This window comes from Lolium perenne, chromosome 1 (assembly GCF_019359855.2).
Source record: "Lolium perenne isolate Kyuss_39 chromosome 1, Kyuss_2.0, whole genome shotgun sequence".
NCBI classification, from domain to species: domain Eukaryota; kingdom Viridiplantae; phylum Streptophyta; class Magnoliopsida; order Poales; family Poaceae; genus Lolium; species Lolium perenne.
This window is the reverse complement of record NC_067244.2, coordinates 130,412,233-130,437,532: the sequence shown is the minus strand read 5'-3', so window position 1 is coordinate 130,437,532 and position 25,300 is coordinate 130,412,233. Positions and strand designations below refer to the sequence as shown.

General features: G+C 44.8%; 2 protein-coding genes across 15 annotated transcripts; both read left to right on the top strand.

Annotated features, from left to right (window-relative positions):
• The first annotated feature begins 271 nt into the window (after positions 1 to 271).
• On the top strand, positions 272 to 5,621 carry LOC127302141 (vacuolar-sorting protein BRO1). Its single transcript, XM_051332541.2, has 8 exons — positions 272 to 1,042; positions 1,374 to 2,324; positions 2,476 to 2,565; positions 2,658 to 2,726; positions 3,573 to 3,713; positions 4,009 to 4,057; positions 4,588 to 4,691; positions 4,805 to 5,621. The coding sequence occupies exons 1-8, from the start codon at positions 374 to 376 to the stop codon at positions 5,399 to 5,401; spliced, it is 2,670 nt and encodes an 889-aa protein (XP_051188501.1). The 5' UTR covers positions 272 to 373; the 3' UTR covers positions 5,402 to 5,621.
• Positions 5,622 to 6,585: 964 nt separating this feature from the next.
• Positions 6,586 to 24,877, top strand: LOC127302109 (uncharacterized). 14 transcript variants are annotated; one of them, XM_051332469.2, is made up of 6 exons: positions 6,586 to 6,872; positions 6,941 to 7,051; positions 7,667 to 7,766; positions 8,035 to 8,156; positions 24,098 to 24,151; positions 24,339 to 24,877. In XM_051332469.2, the coding sequence occupies exons 1-6, from the start codon at positions 6,784 to 6,786 to the stop codon at positions 24,340 to 24,342; spliced, it is 480 nt and encodes a 159-aa protein (XP_051188429.1). In that variant the 5' UTR covers positions 6,586 to 6,783; the 3' UTR covers positions 24,343 to 24,877. The 14 variants fall into 14 exon arrangements, 4 of the variants coding, with proteins under 4 accessions (XP_051188429.1, XP_051188443.1, XP_051188451.1 ...); XM_051332483.2 differs by lacking the exon at positions 7,667 to 7,766 and having other exon boundaries at positions 6,596 to 6,852; positions 24,098 to 24,232; XR_007852674.2 differs by lacking the exon at positions 7,667 to 7,766 and having other exon boundaries at positions 6,597 to 6,872; positions 24,126 to 24,151.
• Positions 24,878 to 25,300: the final 423 nt, after the last annotated feature.

Genomic DNA, 25,300 nt, shown 5'->3' with positions numbered 1-25,300 from the left:
GGGAGTAGGGTTTCACGAGGTTTCATCAAGTTCTAGAAATCCGTATGTATCCAGTTTGTTTTTTTGAACTGAAACAATACACGCGATGTATCTCGTTTCTCCTATGCAACACGCTAATACAGTTCTTTCTATCACCGATTGTGCGCGTAGAGTTGACCATGACTCAGTTCCGGCCTAAACAGTGCCGCGTGGCTGTCAGACGCTCGTGCACGAATCTTAGAGCACACCCAGCCAGCGTCCCCAACGCGGCGAAGTACTATCATCTGTAGTCCGTCAGTCGCCACCGCGACAAGTTCCAACTCCCCCCAAATTTCTTCACCTCGAAGCAATCCAGACCCCGATCTCCTCCCCTCCGGCCACCGCCGGCGTCCCCATGGCGGCCAACGTCATGCTGGCGATCCACGAGAAGAAGGCCACGCCCGTCGACCTCTACCGCCCGCTGCGCCAGTACATCGCCGCCGCCTACTCGGACCGCGACGCCGCCGCCGCCGACGACGACCTCTGCGCCGTGCGCGACCTCCGCGCCGCCGCCGTCGAGGCGCCCGCCCTCCCGGACCCGTCCTCCCTCGACCAGCGCCGCGCCGCGCTCCTCGCCTACGCGCGCGCGCTCGCGCTCGTCGAGCCCCGCTTCCCCGTCTCCCCCGACCGCGCGCACGTCCACTCCCTCTCCTTCACCTGGCACGACGCCTTCAAGACCGGCAAGAAGGCCAGCCTGCCCTCCCTCCACCTCGAGAGGGCCGCCGTGCTCTTCAACCTCGCCGCCGTCTACTCGCAGATCGCGCTCGCCGCGGATCGCGTCACCGACGTCGGCATCAGGACCGCCTGCGGCGCCTTCCAGAGCGCCGCGGGCGCGTTCGCGCTGCTCAGGGAGAGCGGGCTCGCCGCCAAGGCCGTCGCCGCGGGGGCTACCACCGTCGATGTCACACCCGACTGCGCCGGGATGCTCGAGAAGCTCATGCTCGCGCAGGCGCAGGAGTGCTTCTTCGAGAAGGTCATTGCTGGTGGCAAGCCGCACGCGCTTTGCTCAAAGGTCGCACGCCAGGTGCGTGCGTGCCAACACTCTCCTTGCTTGGGCTGTCTTCTCGTTGATACTATGAGCTTCTTCTGGATATTGCAAAGTGTTGATGAGAATAACTAGAACTGATATCATAGGAAGCTAATGTTATCTCAATATAACCCTTTCATAATATCGCATTACTCTGCTTTTATGTACCTCGATGTTAAACGTGCTATCTGCCTTGATATCATATATGCGTGCTAATTGCTTGGGCTGTAGCCTTGATATGAGCTTCTTCTGCTTATTGCAAAGTGTTGATGAGAATAACTAGAACTGATATCATACGTGCTATCTGCCTTGTTTTGTATGTACTCAGGTGGGTGTATACTACGAAGAAGCTTACGCGGCTCTCTGTGCGCCGCCTCTTAGTCAGCACTTCGACAAGACATGGGTCTCTCATGTCCAGCTCAAGGCAGCTCAGTTCTATGCTGATGCTTGCTATAGGTGTGCATTGGATCTTCATGAGAAAGAAGAAATTGCGCAGGAAATCGCGCGCCTAAAGATAGGAATGAGCGCCCTGGCTGATGCCAAGAAGGCAGCTAAGGGAGTTGCCGCGCAACTTCTGGATGCTGTCAATAAGCTGGAGAGTAACATGAAAACCAACTTGGATAGGGCCATCAAGGAGAACAATAGTGTTTATCTGATGCGGGTTCCAGATGCTGCTACTTTGGGCGCTCTGCCTGCAGCTTCTCTTGTAAAATCTTCTTCTTTGGCTGAAGTTCTGGATGCTAGCAAGGAGAGGCTTTTTTCATCACTTGTGCCTGATGGCAGCATGAAGGCCCTCTCTAAGTACACAGAGATGGTAGATGACATCATCCGCACCCAGGCGGAGAAACTTCAGCAATCTAGTGAGATCACGAGAGTCAGGCTCAAGGAGATGGACCTGCCTGATTCTATTCTATCATTGGAAGGTAATATCAGCATACCTGTAGATCTCAAGGAAGATGTCGAGGCTGTGCAGATAAGCGGTGGCCCTGCTGGCCTGGAAGCTGAGTTGCAGCAGCTTAGGGATTTGAGTAGGGTCAATCAGGACTTGCTTGTTCAAACTGAGGAGATGCTGCAGAAGGAGGCAAGTGAAGATTCTCAATTTCGAACTCAATTTGGAAGTCGTTGGACTAGGCCTCAATCAAGCACCCTTACCAAAAACATTCAAGACCGCTTGAATCTCTTCGCTGCTAATCTCAAGAAAGCTGCTGGTAGTGATGCTTTGATCGAACGAGGTGTGAAGGAGAACTACCCCTTGATGTCTATTCTTGACAAAAGACCGGTGAGAGTTTTAACATTTATATTAAACTAAAATGTAGATTTAGGAGATTTTGCCTTTCTTGATTTGATCCGCAATGAGTTGCATTTCCTTTAGTCATCACCATTCAGTTCTTCTCTCCTAGGTTGTTGATCAATGATTTTATGTGTTGCAGATAGAGTCTGCACTACCAAGTATTTCAAGGCCTATCATGTCCTTGGATGGGAACGAAGATGCTATTGTTGGGGCCCTTAAACAAAGCTTGGTAAAACACATTCCTTTTGTTAGCTAGTGAAAATGTAGCAGGCCCCAGTTAATTTTTCAAGCTTAGTAAAACTAATTGATGTGTCGACACAGAGGCAATTGCAATCTCTTGGTGAAGAAAGGGCAGGTCTTGAAGACATGCTTAAGGAAATGAAGAGAAAGGTACGGTCCTTACTCCTTTCCTACTGTGAGACTTTGCTATGTACATTGATCAATATTGAGGCTTGGCTCTGTCGAGTGCAACCGTAGGAATCTTGTGGTGCTTTAATTTATTTGTAACTGTCCTGCAAATACTATTTTATTTATAATCTGTTGATGACATTGACCTGCAAAATTATATATTTTGCGTGTAAACAAGGTAGTGGTCTTCTACAGTAGCCACAAGGAGCTTTGTGCAATTTTTCCTTTTTAAGTTTATTACCTCACATATTTGTTCCACGTATTCTATATACACAGGAAACATTTTTATTTTATGTTTGAACCTAGTGTTTTAGGCAATATATGGACCTAGCCCCTCAAGCGCACCTCTCACTATTTACTGCTTGAGTCTGGTAATAAATTAATTTACAAGCAATTTGCCCAGTTATCTTCGCAGTGAGAGAACCGTGCTTATGTGTTATACGTGATGTTTGTAGGGTGCTATGCTAAGAATGATTTGTGTGAAGTTGCTGTGAGAGCTTTGCTTTTAGTTTGTTACTCATGCTGCAATGAGCCATTTACTGATTTCCACTCTTTCCAAATTATCACCTTAACCTCAAGATTGAATGTAGGTGTTGTTACTTCAGTATTCAAGTTTGGTGTTCCTTGCATAGCTGAATTTGATGCCTTTCATAGTTTCATTACTTGGAAAAGTAACACTCCCTCTGATCCATACTAAGTATCACTGACTTAGTACAAAGATTTACTAAATCAGCGACACATATTACATACATAAGTTAACCCCTGTGATGCGGTCATATACATTGATTTGTGTACTGACATTTGGGACATACATTTATTTTATGCTAGGATGATATACTCCCTAAGTTAATGGCTGGTGTTGGATCACATGATGATCTTTTCAAGAAGGAGATTTCAAAGTACGATCCGATCTGTGCTGAAATTGCTGATAACATTGTGGCGCAGGAACAATTATTGCTACAAATACAGGTAAGCCTCGGTTTCTGATGAAGATGTGTAGTCCACTTTGGGACTAAATTTGTTCTACAAGTTTGCTGCAACCATTCTTTCTGCTAAATTAATAGTTAGATATGCTATTAATAACATATGTACATTGAAAACAACTCTAGAAGCATCAATCAGCATTAGCAAAGAAAAAAGAGCATCGGAAATTATCCCACAAAAAGTAGAATTAGAAGTTATTTCAAATTTCAAGCAATAAACAACACTATTATTACATAGCCTTTCTTCCTGTGTTTAAAATTATATTTGGATCCTCTTACAGGCACAAAATGAACAATTTGCTGCTGTATTCAATCTGGATGACTTCAAAGGTAACCGTTTATATTTCTCCACAAAGTGGATGGTTATATATTGTGCATTTTATGACTTCCAAACTGGCTTCATACAGTCTTAAATGGTGTACCAGCAAATGTTTTAAGAATGATTTGACCATTTATCTTTCCTTGTAACAATGAGGTTAAACAGTTATTGGTTTGATTTTGATCATGTTTGGGTCAGTTTCAGAAATTTTATCTTTTTAGTTATTCCTACAAGTATGTTCTGTGTACTTAATATGGTGGAATAGCTATTTGCTTGTACGCAGGCTTTCCCTTCCGTGCATCATTTTTTAGTGAAGTTCCTTGGATAGATACCACTTCTGTTTACTCCCATATCAAGTTCAAAATATGAGAAATCACTGCTGACACCTTCTATGTAGCTTGCTGTCTTTTAATCGCCGTCCAGTAGAAATGATATACGGATTGAGTTCTATTACGTACAGTATTTATTGCTTAGACCTGTAATACAAGATGCTTCTCAAATAATTAGCTGTGGTCCTGATTGGTGAAACGTAATTTTTCAGTTGCTCGTGAGAGATGTTACAAGCAAATTGCTGCAGCTGTTGTTAAATACCAGGAAACCAAGAAGAACATTAATGATGGCCTAAATTTTTACGTGACTTTGCAGGTTTGTGTACATCTCCATTGCATTGTGTTTTCTTATGTAATGAAAATATAGATGCTGATGATTCCTGTTAGTAGAGCTACTGATTATATTTTTAATTTAATAATCCTTCGCAGGACGCAATTGGCAGGATACAACAGCAATGCAGTGACTTCATAATGACGCGAAACATCCAGTGCCGTGAAATGATAGAGGATGTGCAAAGAAAGTTGGCAGGTTTCAACTTGTCATCTTCCAGCAACGTCTCGCAGAGGAATTCTTCTGTTCCACCAGATCAGCAGAGCCCATCACCACCACCACATGCTCCTCATGCTCAGCCTGGGGGTGATTCAAGGCCAGGTTACTCCCAACCAGGAACTAGACCTCCATACTCACAGCCATACCCTACTTATGGCGCGCCACCGCAACAACCTCAATACGGCGCGCCACCGCAACAACCTCAATACGGCGCGCCACCGCAACAACCTCAATACAGCGCGCCACCGCAACAACCTCCATATGGTGCAGCACATCCTGGTCAGTACCAGCAGCCGCCGCATCAGCCACCTCCTGGCCATGACTATGGCCAACCGGCGTATCCTGGATGGCGTGGGCCGTACTACAATGGGCAGCAGCCACAGTCGCAGCAACCAGGGCCATATCCACAAGCGCCGTACAATGCCCCAGGGGCTTACCCTCCTCAGCACCAGAGTAACTACTACAGGCCTCAGTAAGAGACCATCTTGTTCTGCAGCGGCCATTTGGTTTTTTTTTTCTTGTGGTGGATCATGTCCTTGTGGATTGCATTATTGTATATACTTTTGGGGAGTAATGCCGATGGTGCACAGGTTGGTTAGACACTACCCTGTATGATTTGTATGTGTAATAATGAATTGGCATGTCATTACTAGGCTTCAACATTGGATGTATGGAGGAACGATTCCTTTTCAAGAAGGTATCAAGTGGGATCCCACATAAGTTTCATTTGTAGTGCAATTAGGCCAAAATTTACACTGAAAAACCAAATTAGACTACAAGTGGGATTCAGACGGGATCCCACTTGACACACTATTTCAGCCTAGATATGATAATATGATTTAATCAGCTGTGTTAGCGAGAAACTCAAATTAGCATGCACCTATTTTGGACTTCTCTATTTTGTACAGGCACCTGATAAGTTATTCAGTACAGTTCACGGAGAATATATGTCTATTGGTTTTACATTTGTTTGTGAGCTTTCAATGGTCACTAGGACAATGCCTCCGTCTTGCTGCGGAATAGCAAACATTGTTAACTTATTATACGTGACATACCTCTTCTTAGTGGGCATGTTACTTATTAATATAGAGTCAGAATGCTGGGAATTTGTATCGTGCACAAACATGAATTAAAATGTTGAAAAAATTTATATTTGGCGTGCTTCTTTGTCCCTAACCCTTTTTGTTCTCGTATCTATAGATTAGGTATAGATATAAATTACGTAGCAGAAACTAATCTATCTATACTATTATATGCAAGCTGGTGATAAGTCAGTCGTCACACTTTGGGGTCAATCATTAAAAGCATCCTAGCCGTCCAAATGTCCAATATATAACCTCAAAGAGACCGCTCAATCACACCATCGTCCGATCTACTTTCACCATAATCGGCCCCTTCTTTCCATGTTATCCGCTAATCATCAATCGCAGATAGTAATCAATCACGGTTTTAGAATCAGCCTAATCAGAGCACCTTCCAATCGCCTGCTGTCCTCCACTATCTAGTAATCAGGAGATTTCCACGATCAAGGGAATTTAAATCTACACTACTTAAAAAGAAGGAACATGTTCCTTATTCAAATCCCAATACGTCAAACCTTTCGTCGTCTCCCGTTGCGCCCCGCACGCGCACAAATGGGCCAAGCCCAGTCTCGCGTGACTTCCTCCAAGAAAACGGCAAACCCTGGCGCTCATCCTCCTCCAAAGAGTTGGGTCGGCCTCCCGACGGCGCCTCCTACCGCAAACCCTCGCGAGCTGAAGATCGGGCCAGGCGCGGCGGCGGCAGCAACGACACCTTCTAAGTGAAGAGCTGTCGTCGCCCACCGCCGCCGCCTCCTACCGCACACACCTCGCCGGCGATGGCCATCGGCTCCGTTGGATTCCCCCAACGTCCCCTGTATCCACAACGCACCCACTGTCCGCGTCTGGTAGTCTGGTTCAATTTACGGTAGGATGGTTTGGTCTGGTCTGGTTGTTGGGGTGGGACGGAGGCCTGATTTTGATCCCTCTCTGCAGCATCCAGATACGATGGAGGTGGGGCTCGCCAAGGAAGCGGTCGCGGAGGCTGCTGGGCCCGTGTGCATCGTGCCCGGACAGAAGGCGTCGCTGTGCCTCATGGGGTTCAAGGTCTGAATCCATCTATTATTCCCCGTAGTATTCTAATAGTAGCCTGATCATTATGCATATGTTATCGATCTAGCAATTAGTTGTTGAATGGTGTGATTGTTGTTCGTGAGGTGCTAATAGGAGTTTCATGATAAGTAAAACCACATCTTGGATGGGAGCCGACGGTGTCATATACGACAGAGGTAGTGGATTCACGATGGGATTTTCTTTGACTCCTCCCAGTGATCAGGGATGGGAGATTTCAGTGGATTTGTTTGCTGTCAGATTGCTATTTGTGAAATACAACAGGTAGAAATGAGCTCGATTAGTGTTGATTTGATGTTGATTTTGCAGCATGCTGGAGTCAGGATCATGTGGCTCTACCTTGTTTATCTGGTTGCATGTATAGTCACATGTGAAATATTAGGTGTCACTCAAGTTGAGGAATTGAAGGAGGCTTGAAAGAATGCACATGGTTGGAAATTTATATTCCTTTTGATTTCATAAACTGGTTCTGTTTTCTGCCAGACTCAGTACTATGTCATCGGTTTCGTGAACTGAAAAAGTCCATAGTTGGTAACCGGTTCATAAACTGAAAGTCCCAAGCGGCTGAGTTTGATTTGTAAAGCTGCACAGGCTGGCGGCACTAGGCGCGGGGATGGGAAGGCCGAGAGGGAGCGAGAAAAAGGGGTGTGACGAAAACAACACTGTTGTCGGTGGTGGTGGCCGGAGCGAGGCACGGCTATTTCCTGTGTATCTTTTTAATGTACAAGTCTCGTTTTTGTTCTGCCTGCAAGGTGTTGGAAAATCCATGCTTTGTGCTGGAAGGAACGCTCTATTTACTTTTGCCTAAATTTTTATGTTGGCTAAAAAATTCATTCACGTCTTTGATCTAGATTTGTCTATTAGATTTTGAGAACATAAGAAATGGTCTACTAAGTAAGTTGGCAGATGAGTACTTAAGCTCATGTAAGGATTTTGAGGTCTTTGTCTCGTTACTGAAGGTTAAAATTGTGGAGTTGAAGACGAAGGTGGATAGCTTTTTGAATGCTATCAGCTCAAGTGCATGGAAGTATACTAGGAGCATCAAAGAGTCATCGCTGACCGGAAGAGCATCATGTCTAAGGTTAGATTGAAGCAATAACCATATATTTAGCGCGTGAGCTCTTTGAGATCTATTATTGAACATGTAGATTGGCTTGAATTTGACTTGCTGGTAATTCAATTATTAAACAACTTAGGAAACACCGAAATATGATTTAAAACGGTGTGAATATTTAACATGTGAACTCTCTGGGAACTGTTATTGAACATGTACACTGGCTTCAATTCGAATGGTGAAACAAACAATTATTTTCCATTGTGTTGTTGAGAAAATATGTTTATCTTACCAAAAAAGGATCAACTGAAAAATGACTTCAATAAACAATGAAGCCACTTTGTCTTAAAATATGATGGTTTTATAAAAAAAAAAGATAGTACTGGTTTCTCAGTTATGATTTGCTGTACTGATATGTTAGTATAGAAAGTAAGATTGGCACTTCTGTCTTATTATTGGGTTATAGAGATATTCTAAGTGGTCTGTGCTATCATCTAGCAACATAAGCTGTGCCAAAATGCTGCTGGCCAACCACCTCAATTGTCTTCGCCTTGTGTTAGCATGTCAGAAAAGCTAAAATACGACCGTCCAAATTGTGTTCTCTTTGCCTTGTTTTCCAGTGAAATTTTTACTATTAAAAGTTGTATTTGTTTGTATGTCATCCACATCTCTGATAATTTGCATGTCCATTAAGTTTACATGTGAAGTGAGAAAGAACTTGCTGCCCAATTCTGTTATAATAATTGCGCTGAGGCTGGACATGATAATCTGTATTAGAGTGAATGGAGTTTCCGTGAAAGAACACTGTGGAACATGCAGTTTTAACTTTCATGATTGTCAACACCCGGATTTTTAAGTCCGGATGCCTATTATGTCATACATCGCAATCCCAGGAAATTGTTGTTGCGAGGCATAATAGTTAAGTATCACAGTCATCATTCATTACAAACCATAACGTCTTACAACTTGGAATCACATGATCCATATTACACAAATAGTTGATCTAATGATCAACGAACAAACACAAGTTCATAGCGGAAGCGTAAGATACAAGGACTCTCTAGTCCACAGGCCAACGCTTGACGTTAGAAGCTCCTAGTTGTGGTAGACGTCCTGCTGATCGTCATCCTCGTACTGCTGCTCTGCTTCATAGTCTCGCCATTTGAATAGCCAGGGACAAAGCCGTGAGTACTTTAAGTACTCGCAATCTAATACTAATGTAAGTACTAACATTGCTATTGAAAGTGTTCTAAGCTCTAGGTTTATTTGCATAAAGCCAATTTTATTTGATAAACATTTTTGCAAACAACTCCTCATGTGCTAACTAACTCAAGTGGGAACATTAGTGTCATTCCCACAACTCAGTTGTGATTCAAATTCAAAGTCACCCTTCAAGTTCAAGTTCAAAAATCACCAGTCACATAGATATAAATTCTGATGACGGAAACAGAATGGCCTTTCCAATTGTCCATATCCGCGGACGCGGCTATTCGAATAGTTCTACACTCTGCAGAGGTTGCACACTTGTGCCACAACATTTGATTACATCCGTCAGGGATAAAACCCCGAATAATCTTAACTCAGTACGCGGATCATCAACCGTTAACCTTTCACTTACACACCCTAGTATAGGCACCTCTCCCCATGAGCTTGGCCTCCCGGTGAAAACCAACTGTTAACCCGGGAACTGCACAGGGCTTGGCCGTACAATTCACCTCAATTCACATCATTTCTCAACAACGGAGGCAGCCTCAAGCATAACCCCTATGATGTGTGTTCAGAGGGAACACATACTAAGACACATAAATTTCCAGCTAAGCCCTACCCATAATCAGGTATTGTGGGGGTACTTAATATTGGTAAGGTATCGCATCCAACTCAATCATCAGTTTTTAGCCCAAAATCACCAAGTCAAATTCATGTCATATTCACCTTCAAAATCTTTCAATGGAAATGACTCATCATTCCAAGGTTTTCACCATCATCATTTCATAAACACATGTTCCCATCTAGAGTAGTCATTTTTAATTTAGCACTAGCAACTAGGTATGAGGGGTGCTAAGTATTTGCTTTGCTTCTAGGCTAAGTTTGATACTCTTGTACTAACTCAATACTAACCAGGTAAATCATAAATCAAAAGGTACTTTGATAAAACAAAGGTAAATAAAGCTTGTAAAGTAAAACTGGGAAATAGGATCATAAGCATAAAGTAAATGGGGTAATGCTTTGCTCATGGTGAGCTTTGCACTTTGCAAGAGTATTATCTTGCCTTGGTTGGGAAACTGGTCAAAGTGGTCTTCTTCTTCTTGGAAGTAGACCTCCTCCTCCTCCTGGTACTCCTCGGTACTAGCGTCTAAAATACGAATACGGGGTACACAATCATCACACCAAACTAATTTACTAAACTAGGCACAAACATGGTTCACACACTTGAACTAGCATCACATATTCCTATTAAGTTGGTGGATGTGTTTTTCTTATTAGTTAAGAAAAATAATTTCCTCTCATATTAGTCTTAAAGGTTACTTTGAATTATTCAGAGAAATAATTTCCTCTCATTATCTTATTAAGATTTAATTTCTCTTATGCATAATATGTGACCTAGGTTGACCCAAGTCAACCTCTTCACACTTATCATTTGGAGAAAATGATTTAAATGAGGTGAGCACCTCATACAATTTAATTCTAGCAGATCAAAGATTTAATATCACCAACAATTCCTATGAGACCTAAATGACCAGAGTCTCTACTTCATTTGGAATTGGTGGTGACAAGATTTAAATGAGAGAAACTCTCTCATAAGATTTCTTAATAGTTTTGGACAATATCTTTGACTAGAAATAGCCATAAAGTCATTTAAATCAACTAAGCCATGATCATTCAAAGTAGGCATGGCATATATTTGTAGAAACAATTAGTATAAGTGAAATGTGAATTATTGGAGGTGGAATTAACTGAAAAGCATTTATGGTTGATTTTTAAGAATTATTATAAGGCAGAAAAGTCCCTGCCTTGTTTATTTTGTCATTTTAATTCTACAATAGATCTAGGGTTCTATCCAGTGGCATTGTGTAGATAAAATCCTAAGCCTTCCAACAATATCAAGTTTGTAAAATTTGGCCGAGTAGATTTGTCCCTATTGAATTTCAAAGTTTGCATCAGATTAGGGTATTTTTCTAATTTCCAAATTTGAATTCAAACCGTGGGCTCGCGCGGGAAATAGCTGGGCTGCAGAGAGAAAGAGAGTTGGGCCGGCCCAGTACTGCGTCCAGCGCAGCGGGCCAGCTGACAAGGTGGGGGCCACCTGTCTGTGGGCTGTCACGCCCGAAGCGGTACGGGGAGAGGAGAGCCGTGCGATTAGAACGCGATCGCACGGTCGAGAAGCGTCGTCATCGACGACGAGCGAGGGACTCACTGGCGGCGGCGGTAGGGGGTCGGCGAGCTCGTTGGAGCTCCGGCGGTCGTCGGCGATGTGCGCAGCAACGTTGGAGTGGATGAGGAAGCGCCTGGAAGCAGTTGCGTCTCCAATGGCGGCCTCCTGCTCCGGCGGACTCCGTGTACTGGCGGCGGCGGTGATCTTGCGATTAGAGCAGTGGGGTGGCTACTTGGTGAAATTGAGAGGTCGAGGAGAGCTGTGAGGATGAGTGGAAGCGATTGGTGTGCTCGGATTGAGTGGAGGCGTCCTCCTTTTATAGCGGCGAGAGGTGGCAGTGGGGCGGAGCGGCAGTCGTCGTCATCGTCGCCGTTCCAAGGTGGCGAAGGGCCAAGGCGTGGGCGCGTACGGTTGCTGGCGTCCTGGCGAGGCTGACGCGCGCGATCGTGGCGCGGCAGGGGCTCTGTAGAGATGGCGCGCTTGACGGGAGTGCTCGGGCCATGGCGGACAGGCGTTGTCGTGGTCGTCACGGCTGACGTTCCCGCGGGCTAGTGGGCGTGTCCAGGCGGTCCAGTGAGCCGTCGTGCGTCGACTGGTGCTGAGAGGAGGGGTCGAGGTGATGCGAGGCAGTGGGCGTCGTCACGCCCTGGCGTGTCCAGGGTTGGCGCCATGCGCGCTCTGGCGCGGCATGGACGCGTTCTGGGCGCCACTGGGCGCGCCTGTTCTGGCGTCTCCGATGCATGGCTTCGTCGAGTCAAGGGCTGGGCAGTGTCAGGTGAGTGTGAGGAAGAGAAATGGCATGGTGGTGCAGTCCAGAGGTGACCAGGTGAGGAGATGGCATGAGATGGACATGCCATGCCACGGCATGGCATACTCTGGTCAATGTGGTCAAGCACAGGTGCGGGCAAGTGGGTGAGAGGGTGCAGGGAGGTGAAGGAAGCTCAGGGGTGCAGTGGAGGCTCAGGCTTGGACTAAGTCTCCACAAATTTCAGTATGGGCACAATTTGATTCCCTGCATACAAGGTGTTTGATAGAATGCCCGCAAGAAATTAATTTTTGAATTTTAAAAATCTTTTTGGTGGGTTGTAATCATATATTAAATGGAGCATTTTGGTGGTGGTGGTGATCAAAATGGAATTGAGATGCAAAATCACATTTTGCATATGATCTTGCATATGTGAGTTTGTTCCAACTTTGCTTGCTTCCCATTTGAATTTGGTAAGGAATTTGAGGTGGTGGTTTTGGGCAAAGTTGAAGTGCTTGATGTTGTCTTGGATGAGGTGCAGAGAGTTGACAAAGTGTAGAAGTGAAAAGTAAAAATCCAGGGGCTCAAAGTGGGCATCAGGGTAAAAATGGCACATATGACCATAATCACATGTGAGCTCCATTTTGATTCAAATTTGTTTTGAATTGAGTTGGCTTGATTTCAAAGGTGTTAATAAGTGTTTAGTAACCATTTACAAGTGATGGTGCAAACCAATTTGGCCTAGATCAAAGATTTGTAAAAATGGCATAGGCCTTATGTGAGTGTGAAGTGGATTTTTAGAATTTCTTTTCTATTTCATTTTTATTTGACTTGGGTTGATCCAGGGATCATTGCTAGGGTTTTAGAGTGAGAGTAACACATAACCAAGCATCATGGCAAAAGCACACTCAAATAAATTAATAAGGTGGGCTAATATGCATAGTCCTATATGATGAGAAAAAGTTTTTGTTGGCTCTGAAATTTGGATTCTTGAATTCTCTCTTTCTTGTTCATTTTATTGAAACTTGGGATGTTACAAACCCTTCCCCCTTACAAAAGATCTCGTCCCGAGATCTAGAGAAAACTAGGTACTAAAGAGATCTGGGTATTCCTTCTTCATGTCTTCCTCGCGTTCCCAAGTTGCTTCTTCTTCGGTGTGATTACTCCATTGTATCTTCAGGAACTTGATACTTCTGGTGCGGGTGGTCCTGAATGCTTCTTCAAGGATGCGAATCGGCACTTCGCGGTAGGTTAGATCCTTGTTGATATCAATGGCTCTGTGGTCGATGTTCTTGAATACTTCGGTCTTTTCCGGCACTTCTAGGCACTTCCGAAGCAGTGAGATGTGGAACACATTGTGTACGGCGGACATCTCTTCTGGCAGTTCCAGCTGGTATGAGACTTCTCCTCGGTGACTCAGAATTTTGAATGGTCCGACATATCTGGGGGCGAGCTTTCCTTTGAGTTGGAATCTCTGCATTCCCTTGAGGGGTGAGACTTTGAGATACACAAAATTTCTGATCTCGAATGTCATCTCTCGACGTCTCTTGTCGGCGTAGCTCTTCTGTCTTGACTGGGCGGTCTTGAGGTACTCGCGGATCTTGTGCACCTTCTCTTCGGCTTCGCGGAGAACATCGGGGCCGAAGACTTGACTATCTCCGACTTCCGACCAGTTCAGAGGGGTACGGCATTTCCTTCCGTACAGGGCTTCAAAGGGGGCCATCTGTAAGCTGGCTTAGTAGCTATTGTTGTAGGAGAATTCTGCATAGGGTAGGCAGTCTTCCCATTTGGATCCGTACTCTAGCACACAGGCTCTTAACATATCTTCCAGTATCTGGTTGACTCTCTCGGTCTGTCCGTCAGTTTGCGGGTGATAAGCTGTGCTGAAATTCAGTCGGGTTCCTAGTCCTTCATGCACTTTCTGCCAGAATCTTGAGGTGAATTGTGATCCTCTATCTGACACAATCGACTTCGGTGTTCCATGCAGGCTGACTATTCTGGAGATGTATAACTCAGCTAGCTTTGGGCCTTGGTAGGTGGTCTTGACAGGGATGAAATGTGCAACCTTAGTCAACCTATCGATGACTACCCAAATGGAGTCATTTCCTCGGCTAGATTTGGGCAATCCTGTGATAAAGTCCATACCGACAGAATCCCATTTCCACTCAGGAATCTGTAAGGGTTGCAACAGTCCTGCGGGTCGTTGATGTTCTGCTTTGACTCGTTGACAGATATCACACTTGGCGATGTAGCTTCCTATCTCTCGCTTCATTCCGTGCCACCAGAATTGTTCCTTCAGGTCTTGGTACATCTTGGTTCCTCCGGGGTGAATGGAATACAGTGTATCATGAGCTTCCTTCAGAATGACTTGTTTCAACTCTGAATCTGATGGTACACACAGGCGTTCGTTGTACCAAAGAACTCCTTTTTTCATCTACGGTGAATCCTGGTGCCTTTCCTGCAGCTATCTGGTTCTTGATTCCGTCAATGCTGGCATTTCCCTTCTGGGCTTCTTTTATCTGGCTCATCAAAGTGGGTTGGAGCTCAATGCTGGCGAGGAATCCTTCGCTCACTAGCTCTAGTCTGAATTGTTCAAACTCTTGGTACAGGCTTGGTTGCTCTATTGCGATTATGGAGTTCAACTGACACGGCAGTCTGCTCAAGGCATCCGCTACCACATTGGCCTTGCCGGGGTGGTAGTGAATTTCCATGTCGTAATCCTTGATTAATTCAATCCATCTGCGTTGTCTCATGTTCAGCTCCTTCTGGGTGAAAATGTACTTCAGGCTCTTGTGATCTGAATATATCTCGCATCGATTACCCATGAGGTAATGACGCCAAACCTTCAGGGCTAACACTACGGCGGCTAACTCCAAGTCATGAGTTGGATAGTTCTGTTCATGTTGCTTCAGTTGCCTTGATAGGTAAGATATCACCTTGCCTTCTTGCATCAACACACATCCAAGACCAGTCTTGGATGCATCACAATAGACATCAAATGGTTTGGTGACATCGGGCATGATCAAAATTGGGGCTGTGGTTAATCTGAGCTTGAGTAGCTGAAAGCTTTCTTCACATTTGTCATTCCAGTCAAATTTCCGGTCCTTCTTCAGCAGTTGAGTCATTGGTCTTGCGATGCTTGAAAATCCTTCAACGAATCGGCGGTAATATCCCGCCAATCCTAGAAATGCTCGGACTTCAGTCTGGGTGGTTGGGGCTTTCCATTCCTCAACGGTTTTGATTTTTGCGGGATCTACAGCAATTCCTCCTGCAGACAAGATGTGTCCCAGGAATCCCACTTCTTTCAACCAAAACTCACATTTGCTAAACTTGGCGTACAACTGATGCTGCCTAAGGGTTTCTAGAACCACTTCCAAATGTTGCTCATGTTCTTCTTCTGATTTGGAGTAGATAAGGATGTCGTCAATGAAGACAACGACAAACTTATCCAGGAATTCCATAAAGATCTTATTCATGAGATTCATGAAGTAAGCGGGGGCATTGGTCAGTCCAAAGGACATGACATTGTACTCATACAGTCCATATCTGGTGGTAAAGGCAGTCTTGGGAATATCTGTTGCTCGGATCTTCAGTTGGTGGTAACCTGTCCTCAGATCAATCTTTGAGAATACTTGGGCACCGGTTAGCTGGTCAAACAGGTCTTCTATCTTTGGTAAGGGATATTTGTTCTTGATGGTGACATCGTTAAGCTTACGATAATCCGTAACCAAACGAGTGGCACCGTCCTTTTTATCCACAAACAAAACTGGTGATCTCCAAGGCGACGCACTTGGTCGAATCAGACCTTTGTACAGCATATCATCCAATTGCTTCTTCAATTCCATTAACTCTGCGGGGTTCATGCTATAGGCTCTCTGGGCTATAGGTCATGTTCCCGGGATTAACTCAATGATAAACTCGATATCCCGGTCCGGGGGCATACCGGGTAGATCATCCGGAAACACATCAGGGTATCGACAGACGACCCTGATTTGATCCAGAGTTGGTTTAGCTACACTTTGGTTGCAGGTGAAAGTTCTGGGTAGTTTTTCAGACAAGTGTTCTATTATTATTCCGGTGCTACTAGTCATGGTGATGGCCTTCTTGGCGCAGTCTATCAATCCATGATGTTTCGCCATCCAATCCATACCCAGGACTACTTCCAATCCTTTTGTTCCCAGAACAATCAAGTTTGCATAAAAGTCTATTTCATGGATTCTGATGGGTACATCTTTGCAAAATTTTCTAGCTTTAGTTGTTGATCCAGGTATTTGAACTACCATGACATGTTTCAAGCTGATTGGTTGAATCTTACTAGTGCACACAAAATCTTCTGTAACGAACGAATGCGATGCTCCAGAATCAAACAACACTCTTGCTGGTATTGAGTTAACAGAGAACATACCCAGCACCACGTCAGGTGCTTCCTGGGCTTCCTCAGCATTCATGTGGTAGAGGCGACCTCCGCGGTTGTGCGGGTTGTTGGGGGCGAACTTCTTGCCGGTGGAGACACGGCGTTGCTGCTGAGCTGGTGGTGCGGGGTTGCCTGCAAGCTTGGCGAGCCTCTTGGGACACTCATTGGAGTAATGCCCCACTACACCACACTCATAGCAAGTGATGGTGGTCTTGTCCTGCTTGTTCGCGACGGGGATTGCATTGCTCCCGGTCCTTGGTGCGGTGTTGGTGTTGTTGTTGTTGTTGTTGTGGTTGGGGGCTCTCGGCGGAGCGCGGTTGTAGTTGTTGTTGTTGTTGTTGTAGTGGCCTCCTGGCCTCGAGTTTCCTCCACTCCGGTTCTGATAACCGGGGCGCGAGTTCTGCATTGGTGGCTTGTTGTTCCTCGGAGTGAAACCTCCGCTTGAGCTAGGGCGATACTTCTGTGGGTGGCTTGATCCACTCTGGTTCATCATGCGGCGCTTGCGGTTCTCGCTGGCTTGGTGCAGTTTGCCTTCCATTTGGATGGCGGAGTCAACAAGGGCTTCAAGGTCGGCAAAGGGGATGTTGATCAACACAGTCTGCATCTCATCATGCAGTCCATTCAGGAACCTTTCCTTCCTCTTCTCAGTAGTGTCGGTCTCATCCGGGGCGTACCTTGACAGTGTGAGAAACTTGTCGCGGTATTCCACCACGGACATCCGGCCTTGCTTCAGTTCACGGAACTCATCTCTCATCTTCTTTATCAGACCCGGGGGCACATGGTACTTGCTGAATTTGAGCTTGAAATCAGTCCAAGTGATAAACTGTCCCGCGTTCATGGCACGGGTGCTTGTCCACCAAGCTCTTGCTGGTCCTGCTAAGTAGTGCGTGGCAAACAGCACTTTCTCATTCTCTTCAACTCCAGCTACCTCTAGATTGTTCTCCATAGTTTGGAGCCAATCATCTGCATCAAGTGGTTCCTCAGTCTTGCTGAAAACTGGCGGGTTGGTATTCTGGAAGTTCTTGAGCTTGGATCCTGGATGATCATGGTGGCCTTGATTGTTGTTGGCAAGCTGTTGAAGTGCTGCAATGTTGGCTTGCCTTTCAGCTCTTTCTGCTTCTCTATCTTCCAGCATAACTTGCAACATCTGCATCATAGCGTCTTGATTCGCGTTGCGAGTTGGAGGGGCCATCTGAGCATTGAGATTGATCATGAGATAAGAGGGAAATTTTCTATGGCTTGTTTTGTGTTTAAGTTCAAACGCTTAAAACTTGAGTCTTTTCATGATGACACAAACATACATTCATTCATAGCAAACAACACACATTACAAGCTAACACACTAAGGGTTTTAAGAACCCCTTTTTCTCCAAGCTACGATACATGGGGCGGGATACAACTCACACCTACGATAGTGCATAAGTGAACTACTCCTCATCCTCATCAACATCGATTGGGGTGTGGTCATCATCTTCGTCGTCCAGAAAGTCGTAGTCTTCCCCCTCGGTGTTCTCATCCTCCTCGAAGTCGTTGTCGTCACTCAGGTAGTTGCTTCCTCCCTGAATGTCTTCTCCATCTTCCTCCATCTTCTTCATCTGCTCCTCCTGGGCCTTGACAGTGGCCTCGAGTGCGGCTATCTTCGCGCGGAGGCGAGTGATGGTGGCATCCCTCTTCGCCCGCTGCTGGCGGAGGGTCCTGCGGTCATTGGCGAGCATCTTGATGGCGTCTCCTTGCTCGATGATGCGGGCGTGAGTCTGGTTGGCGTACTCACGAGAGTGGTCGAGATCCTGCTGCGTGTGGTACAGCATGAAGTCGAGATGCTCCACATGGTGCTTCAGCTCCGGGTGGGATGACATGTCCATGGGCTCTCCAGCAGAGTTACGCCTCGCGAGGTGAGAAAAGCGAGGGTGCTTGAGTGCCTCCCCGCTCATCCCGCACAGGCGTGCGAGTCCCTCCTGAAGGGCGCGGGCAAGTCCGTCCAGCCAGTTGCTCTCCATGAAGGAGAAGAGGATCCTCTCAGAAGTGGGAGGCTCCATCTTGCCCCTCAAATCCGCAGTGATGATCCACTGCAGTTCGCCTCCTGGCTGGTTCGCGATCTGGGCTCCGTGGAACTTCGGGTGCGGGCGACCAAGGTGGTCGGACAGGGCGTTGAGGTCGTGCTCGAAGATCAAGCTTCCCCCATTCCCAAGCTGGTAAAACTTCGTGTTCACGGGCTCCATCTGAAAGTGAAGTAAAGGATTAAGTTAGAGAAGTGAACAAGTGTGGCAAAATTTTAGTTATATTTCTAAGGAAGAGCATGACTTCTTGTTTTTCCAAAGATCTCAAGGAGAAGACAAAGACTTAAATTTTCAGAAATACTTCATTCCTTTTTGAAACTAAATTTTTAGAACGTCCATTTCTAACTAGGGTCTCCTAAGGTCAAACAATGGCTCTGATACCAACTTGTCAACACCCGGATTTTTAAGTCCGGATGCCTATTATGTCATACATCGCAATCCCAGGAAATTGTTGTTGCGAGGCATAATAGTTAAGTATCACAGTCATCATTCATTACAAACCATAATGTCTTACAACTTGGAATCACATGATCCATATTACACAAATAGTTGATCTAATGATCAACGAACAAACACAAGTTCATAGCGGAAGCGTAAGATACAAGGACTCTCTAGTCCACAGGCCAACGCTTGACGTTAGAAGCTCCTAGTTGTGGTAGACGTCCTGCTGATCGTCATCCTCGTACTGCTGCTCGGCTTCATAGTCTGGCCATTTGAATAGCCAGGGACAAAGCCGTGAGTACTTTAAGTACTCGCAATCTAATACTAATGTAAGTACTAACATTGCTATTGAAAGTGTTCTAAGCTCTAGGTTTATTTGCATAAAGCCAATTTTATTTGATAAACATTTTTGCAAACAACTCCTCATGTGCTAACTAACTCAAGTGGGAACATTAGTGTCATTCCCACAACTCAGTTGTGATTCAAATTCAAAGTCACCCTTCAAGTTCAAGTTCAAAAATCACCAGTCACATAGATATAAATTCTGATGACGGAAACAGAATGGCCTTTCCAATTGTCCATATCCGCGGACGCGGCTATTCGAATAGTTCTACACTCTGCAGAGGTTGCACACTTGTGCCACAACATTTGATTACATCCGTCAGGGATAAAACCCCGAATAATCTTAACTCAGTACGCGGATCATCAACCGTTAACCTTTCACTTACACACCCTAGTATAGGCACCTCTCCCCATGAGCTTGGCCTCCCGGTGAAAACCAACTGTTAACCCGGGAACTGCACAGGGCTTGGCCGTACAATTCACCTCAATTCACATCATTTCTCAACAACGGAGGCAGCCTCAAGCATAACCCCTATGATGTGTGTTCAGAGGGAACACATACTAAGACACATAAATTTCCAGCTAAGCCCTACCCATAATCAGGTATTGTGGGGGTACTTAATATTGGTAAGGTATCGCATCCAACTCAATCATCAGTTTTTAGCCCAAAATCACCAAGTCAAATTCATGTCATATTCACCTTCAAAATCTTTCAATGGAAATGACTCATCATTCCAAGGTTTTCACCATCATCATTTCATAAACACATGTTCCCATCTAGAGTAGTCATTTTTAATTTAGCACTAGCAACTAGGTATGAGGGGTGCTAAGTATTTGCTTTGCTTCTAGGCTAAGTTTGATACTCTTGTACTAACTCAATACTAACCAGGTAAATCATAAATCAAAAGGTACTTTGATAAAACAAAGGTAAATAAAGCTTGTAAAGTAAAACTGGGAAATAGGATCATAAGCATAAAGTAAATGGGGTAATGCTTTGCTCATGGTGAGCTTTGCACTTTGCAAGAGTATTATCTTGCCTTGGTTGGGAAACTGGTCAAAGTGGTCTTCTTCTTCTTGGAAGTAGACCTCCTCCTCCTCCTGGTACTCCTCGGTACTAGCGTCTAAAATACGAATACGGGGTACACAATCATCACACCAAACTAATTTACTAAACTAGGCACAAACATGGTTCACACACTTGAACTAGCATCACATATTCCTATTAAGTTGGTGGATGTGTTTTTCTTATTAGTTAAGAAAAATAATTTCCTCTCATATTAGTCTTAAAGGTTACTTTGAATTATTCAGAGAAATAATTTCCTCTCATTATCTTATTAAGATTTAATTTCTCTTATGCATAATATGTGACCTAGGTTGACCCAAGTCAACCTCTTCACACTTATCATTTGGAGAAAATGATTTAAATGAGGTGAGCACCTCATACAATTTAATTCTAGCAGATCAAAGATTTAATATCACCAACAATTCCTATGAGACCTAAATGACCAGAGTCTCTACTTCATTTGGAATTGGTGGTGACAAGATTTAAATGAGAGAAACTCTCTCATAAGATTTCTTAATAGTTTTGGACAATATCTTTGACTAGAAATAGCCATAAAGTCATTTAAATCAACTAAGCCATGATCATTCAAAGTAGGCATGGCATATTTTTGTAGAAACAATTATTATAAGTGAAATGTGAATTATTGGAGGTGGAATTAACTGAAAAGCATTTATGGTTGATTTTTAAGAATTATTATAAGGCAGAAAAGTCCCTGCCTTGTTTATTTTGTCATTTTAATTCTACAATAGATCTAGGGTTCTATCCAGTGGCATTGTGTAGATAAAATCCTAAGCTTTCCAACAATATCAAGTTTGTAAAATTTGGCCGAGTAGATTTGTCCCTATTGAATTTCAAAGTTTGCATCAGATTAGGGTATTTTTCTAATTTCCAAATTTGAATTCAAACCGTGGGCTCGCGCGGGAAATAGCTGGGCTGCAGAGAGAAAGAGAGTTGGGCCGGCCCAGTACTGCGTCCAGCGCAGCGGGCCAGCTGACAAGGTGGGGGCCACCTGTCTGTGGGCTGTCACGCCCGAAGCGGTACGGGGAGAGGAGAGCCGTGCGATTAGAACGCGATCGCACGGTCGAGAAGCGTCGTCGTCGACGACGAGCGAGGGACTCACTGGCGGCGGCGGTAGGGGGTCGGCGAGCTCGTCGGAGCTCCGGCGGTCATCGGCGATGTGCGCAGCAACGTTGGAGTGGATGAGGAAGCGCCTGGAAGCAGTTGCGTCTCCAATGGCGGCCTCCTGCTCCGGCGGACTCCGTGTACTGGCGGCGGTGGTGATCTTGCGATTAGAGCAGTGGGGTGGCTACTTGGTGAAATTGAGAGGTCGAGGAGAGCTGTGAGGATGAGTGGAAGCGATTGGTGTGCTCGGATTGAGTGGAGGCGTCCTCCTTTTATAGCGGCGAGAGGTGGCAGTGGGGCGGAGCGGCAGTCGTCGTCATCGTCGCCGTTCCAAGGTGGCGAAGGGCCAAGGCGTGGGCGCGTACGGTTGCTGGCGTCCTGGCGAGGCTGACGCGCGCGATCGTGGCGCGGCAGGGGCTCTGTAGAGATGGCGCGCTTGACGGGAGTGCTCGGGCCATGGCGGACAGGCGTTGTCGTGGTCGTCACGGCTGACGTTCCCGCGGGCTAGTGGGCGTGTCCAGGCGGTCCAGTGAGCCGTCGTGCGTCGACTGGTGCTGAGAGGAGGGGTCGAGGTGATGCGAGGCAGTGGGCGTCGTCACGCCCTGGCGTGTCCAGGGTTGGCGCCATGCGCGCTCTGGCGCGGCATGGACGCGTTCTGGGCGCCACTGGGCGCGCCTGTTCTGGCGTCTCCGATGCATGGCTTCGTCGAGTCAAGGGCTGGGCAGTGTCAGGTGAGTGTGAGGAAGAGAAATGGCATGGTGGTGCAGTCCAGAGGTGACCAGGTGAGGAGATGGCATGAGATGGACATGCCATGCCACGGCATGGCATACTCTGGTCAATGTGGTCAAGCACAGGTGCGGGCAAGTGGGTGAGAGGGTGCAGGGAGGTGAAGGGAAGCTCCAGGGGTGCAGTGGAGGCTCAGGCTTGGACTAAGTCTCCACAAATTTCAGTATGGGCACAATTTGATTCCCTGCATACAAGGTGTTTGATAGAATGCCCGCAAGAAATTAATTTTTGAATTTTAAAAATCTTTTTGGTGGGTTGTAATCATATATTAAATGGAGCATTTTGGTGGTGGTGGTGATCAAAATGGAATTGAGATGCAAAATCACATTTTGCATATGATCTTGCATATGTGAGTTTGTTCCAACTTTGCTTGCTTCCCATTTGAATTTGGTAAGGAATTTGAGGTGGTGGTTTTGGGCAAAGTTGAAGTGCTTGATGTTGTCTTGGATGAGGTGCAGAGAGTTGACAAAGTGTAGAAGTGAAAAGTAAAAATCCAGGGGCTCAAAGTGGGCATCAGGGTAAAAATGGCACATATGACCATAATCACATGTGAGCTCCATTTTGATTCAAATTTGTTTTGAATTGAGTTGGCTTGATTTCAAAGGTGTTAATAAGTGTTTAGTAACCATTTACAAGTGATGGTGCAAACCAATTTGGCCTAGATCAAAGATTTGTAAAAATGGCATAGGCCTTATGTGAGTGTGAAGTGGATTTTTAGAATTTCTTTTCTATTTCATTTTTATTTGACTTGGGTTGATCCAGGGATCATTGCTAGGGTTTTAGAGTGAGAGTAACACATAACCAAGCATCATGGCAAAAGCACACTCAAATAAATTAATAAGGTGGGCTAATATGCATAGTCCTATATGATGAGAAAAAGTTTTTGTTGGCTCTGAAATTTGGATTCTTGAATTCTCTCTTTCTTGTTCATTTTATTGAAACTTGGGATGTTACAATGATGCTGGCATATTAGTAGACATGGTGAAAGATTCTCTAGCAAGATAGAGAATATGACAGTGCAGGTTATGGTCATGATTGTTGTCTGCATGGCATGAATGGAAGTTGCATGGCCTGCAATGATCCAGAGTTTGGTAGAGAACAAGGTGGACATTCCCTGAATGAACCTTCTGCCCGCCTTGTTGAGAACATATGGTTTTGCTTGAACTATATGTGCCAAACTTGGATGAGGTTACACATTGCCATGTAAGATCTTTTTTTTTGTGATCAGTCAGCCATATAGCTAATTGCAAGCTTTGTCAGAGTATGTCCAGTCATAATTGCAAGGTAGCGAGTGTCTAGATATATCTAAATTTTAACAAACTTGCGACATCCTTTTATGGAGAGTGGTAGTACTATGGGTTATTTTAGCATGACTTCCGAACTTAAAGATAGGCTACGGCCAGTCGAGAGCCAATATTTGCGGCTGAATTTGAGAACTTATGGAGCTTTAGTATTTGACATGTGTCTCATCTTCCGAACAATAAATCAGTGCACCTGAAATTTGTTTAGGGGGCATTCAATGTTCTTATCTGCAACTTCTGTTTTTCCCATGTAATATTTTCCTTGAATGGTATTTAAGTTTATCGCTGATTACCTTAATAAAGTTCCTATTTCTTTCCGAGGCAGGTTTCATGTAGTTAAATATCTGTGGCAGGTGGTGATGCAGAACTTGCACCAAGCGTACGTCGATGAATTTTTTACAAGTTTTCTTAGTTAGCCTGCTAATAATAATAGGAGAAATTGCAAAGATGGTATCTATAGGTATAGGTAGAGTTTGAATATTGTGTGCCTTTCTTTCAACTGGTTCCGATTTTGCTTTCGTGTAATTACAAATAGAAATAGCTAACTTTGTTGTACTAATTTTCAGGTAAAATAGGGCGAGTATCTAGAAGCATATAATCATCTGGGGCGAGACCTTAATCTTAAGTACCACAAATGTCCGATTTATGCAATGAACAATGCTGAAATGCGATGCTTTACTAATAGCCAAGTTGATTAGCCTGAATCAAACTCTTGAAGCTGTCTCCTAGGAGGGATCCTTACTTTCCCCTCATCATCAGTGTAACATTTTCTCGGGGAATTCAAGTGAAGTCAGTACAAGCTACTGAAATACTCTCAGATGAGTAGTTGGACACGTTAGAAGCAAATGAAGATGCAAGCCCTGGCCGTCACGTGTCAGCAAATTATGTGACTAATTAGACAGTATTTACTACTAAGTACTATAAATCTATAATCTAGAATTATAGGTTGATGATTTGCTCTTTTGGAATAACAATCTGTCAACCTGAACTGTTTTTTGACCTGCCTATCTTTCTATGTACTAATAGGTTGATTTGCTCTTCTGGAATAACAATCACTCAACCTGACTTCTTTACCACCGGATAGTACAATCTATTGGTCCCTTTCTATGTCCGTGTTTACAGTAAGTGGCATTTGTTGGTGTTGTGCTGATACTTCCAGACAATTATTATTTACCACATTATACTTGGAAAAGTGATGCATGAAAAGCTAACTACAGGTACGTTGCAGTTCGTTCGGTAGCATGTGCTTCAGAGCATTTAATTCTGATTAGCAGAATGTGCTTTCTAATTCCATGTCTTCAGAGCTAAGTCCCCGCGTTCTCATTTTGGTTGCTTCCACTTTACAATATTTGGTTATTGTTGATTTCCGTCTTCCTTGCACCTTTGGACATAATAACAATACATATTTCTCTCTTCATGGTAAAGCTCCTCTTACGGTGAATAATCGTGGAACGACTTTGTGGGCGCGTATCACGTGAAGATCGTTTTAATTTTTTTGAAATTAAAAAATGTGTGTAACGTGTATTTC

What these genes read in the sequence shown, in the direction of transcription:
- LOC127302141 (XM_051332541.2), top strand. Translation starts at nt 374, where the DNA reads ATGGCGGCCAACGTCATGCTGGCGATCCACGAGAAGAAGGCCACGCCC. An exon ending in GGGCCCTTAAACAAAGCTTG is followed by an intron (nt 2,566 to 2,657) that starts GTAAAACACATT and finishes GTGTCGACACAG; the next exon opens with AGGCAATTGCAATCTCTTGG. An exon ending in ATTTTTACGTGACTTTGCAG is followed by an intron (nt 4,692 to 4,804) that starts GTTTGTGTACAT and finishes AATCCTTCGCAG; the next exon opens with GACGCAATTGGCAGGATACA.
- LOC127302109 (XM_051332469.2), top strand. Translation starts at nt 6,784, where the DNA reads ATGGCCATCGGCTCCGTTGGATTCCCCCAACGTCCCCTGTATCCACAA. An exon ending in GTGGTGGTGGCCGGAGCGAG is followed by an intron (nt 7,767 to 8,034) that starts GCACGGCTATTT and finishes TCGTTACTGAAG; the next exon opens with GTTAAAATTGTGGAGTTGAA. An exon ending in GGAAGAGCATCATGTCTAAG is followed by an intron (nt 8,157 to 24,097) that starts GTTAGATTGAAG and finishes TTTCCGAGGCAG; the next exon opens with GTTTCATGTAGTTAAATATC.